Below are 2389 nucleotides of genomic sequence, written 5' to 3' on the forward strand. Positions count from 1 at the left end.
CAGTCCTTTACAATGACTTGGATGAGGGACTGCATGACTGGATCGGCTGCTGTTTCATGCTTGATCTCGACTAGCTGAAGCTCTGAAATTGGTAGAAAGTTGATTCCATGTATCCGCCGAGCTTCCTTTCCAGCTGGAGAACGGTCTGTTGTCGGCACGTAAGCACGTGATGATGTATCGGACAGATACATTTCAGGACCTGGTTTGAAGCGAGTCTGAAAGTCATCGCAGGAGCAGGCGCTGCAGTCGTTTGGGTTCTGTCGCTAGAGGTTTCTTGGATGTTGCCTTCAATGGTTTATTGTCAGACCACAACAAGTCTTTCTGACATAAACAAATTCATGGTTTCGTTTTACTCCAAACACTTGGGCTAAAAGCTCTTTCTCTATTTGGGAATATTTCTTCTCACTGACTGACGGTGAGGGCTCTGCGCATGCTGGAGTAGGACGCAAGTTGCCCATTCTGCATCAGTACAAATCCAATTCCATTTGAAGAGGCGTCACCTTGGCTTTCTACCCGAAGGGAGGAATCAAAGTTTCTCAGGACCGGAGCTGAAGTGACAGCATGCTTAACACCTCTCGTCTAAATTCCCTGGTCATATTGCGCCCGTGCGCAAAAAATAAAAGAACCAAAAAAAAAACAAAACATAAACACGAAAATTGCTATCGTGCGCTCACTGGAGGCCGCACAGTTTATTAATTACAAGGTGATTCGACAAAAAACTACACTAGGACAGTACCAACGAGCATCCACAGGTTGAAAAAACCTCACCGCGCTCGTTGCGGTAACAGAGAGGAAAAAACCCCAGCCCCATGGATGGTGCTGTCCGACCTGCTGGGCTCGGTCTTATCAAATTCCTAAAGATTTCGAGACGGACAGTAAGGATTGAAAATTGTCTTTAACGTAGCCATCTTTGGCATTCTCACTCAACCAACGACCATGTCTTTTAAAAAGTCTATCATTAATGCCCGCATTGGCGGCCGCGGTGGCTCCTCCGGCCCTGAGACTGTGAAGACTTATACAGGAAACGTCTGTTATGTCCTTAAAAGCGTCCTTAACGATCTCCCGGGCTCTGCTGTAGCTCAAGCCTTGGCGCCGGACCTTGGAGGTGGATCTAGAGGACGATAAAGCTCTAAACAACGGCAAATCCTCACCAAGATCAATTTTTGCGGCCGCAATGTATTGCTCCAACGCCTTAACGGGGCACGTGTCTTGATTCGACCGCGCGATTGCAACCCACGCTCCGTCACGAAATTGGTCTGTCTTGGACGATTCTAAAAATATAGACAAATAAGTAGGAAAAAATTTAATGTCACAAGCTCTTATAGAGCATAACTCACTGAAACGAAAAAAGCCAGCATAACCTAAGAGACATAAGGCTACTGTCCTCAAGTCGGACAAAGAGGGAGACTTATCTGAAATCTTGGAAGTTACAAGCGCTTTCAACATTTCGCTGGTGATGGGCTCTTTCTTTGCCTTCGGTTTTCCCAGAATTCTTTGGGACGCACTAACCATGGAAGAAACAATAGGGTGGTCGGAGACCTTCGGCAGACCAGCCAAGCGTTGAGCCCAGTCGATACTGTAAACAGCATTAAGTACAGGAGAAGGAGAGTTGGCTTCAGAGATCAGGCATGGTAAGTAGGCCGCAACATGAAACGAATTGGCAGGCACGTGGCAAAAGCAGTTAGACGAAGCCCAAAGCTTCCAGCGCTTAAAACCAGCCAAATAAGTACGAATGGTGCCTTCCGCTTTCGAAGCAAGCACTGTTTCCTGAACGCGGCTAACCAATGGCTGCAGATGATTAGGGAATGCGGCAGAGAATTCGCACCACATCTCTGACTGGAACACATCTGTAAAAAGGAAAAAGAGAAAAGAAGCGACAAGCAAGCAAAAAACGACAAATCGAATAAAAATATAGAAACAAAGGCAAACGAACAGCAATGAGAAACGAGGGCAACAACAACAAGTTCAAGGAGGAAACTGGCAAAACCACCTCTCCACAAAAATAGTTGCTTCCAGGCAAAATCTTACGTTTCGGGCACAGCTGGTTCCACCCCCATTAAAAATCTCGGGCACATATGACCCATGGCACACGGGTGATAACAAACACCCCTATAAGAATCCCATGGCAAAGATGGCCCCAGGTACATATGGTCCCACTTGGACGGAAAAGCCCATCCTTAAATATCTCGGGCACAGATGGTCCCACTTGGGTGAGAAAATCATCCCTAAGTATCTCGAGCATGGTCTGACTTAGGTGGAAAAAATCACCCTTAAATATCTCCGGCGCAGATGGACTCACTTGGGTGAAAAATCACCCCTAAATATCTTGGGCACAGATGGTCCCACTCGGGTGGAAAAATCACCCCCGAATAACTTGGACACAGAGGGT

General features: G+C 46.8%; 1 protein-coding gene across 1 annotated transcript; it reads right to left on the bottom strand.

The window, feature by feature from the left end:
* Positions 1-846: 846 nt before the first annotated feature.
* On the bottom strand, positions 847-1830 carry LOC137995376 (integrase/recombinase xerD homolog). Its single transcript, XM_068840935.1, has one exon. The coding sequence runs from the start codon at positions 1828-1830 to the stop codon at positions 847-849; it is 984 nt and encodes a 327-aa protein (XP_068697036.1).
* Positions 1831-2389: the final 559 nt, after the last annotated feature.

The sequence above is a fragment of the Montipora foliosa genome, chromosome 3 (genome assembly GCF_036669935.1).
Source record: "Montipora foliosa isolate CH-2021 chromosome 3, ASM3666993v2, whole genome shotgun sequence".
Classification (NCBI taxonomy): Eukaryota; Metazoa; Cnidaria; class Anthozoa; order Scleractinia; family Acroporidae; genus Montipora; species Montipora foliosa.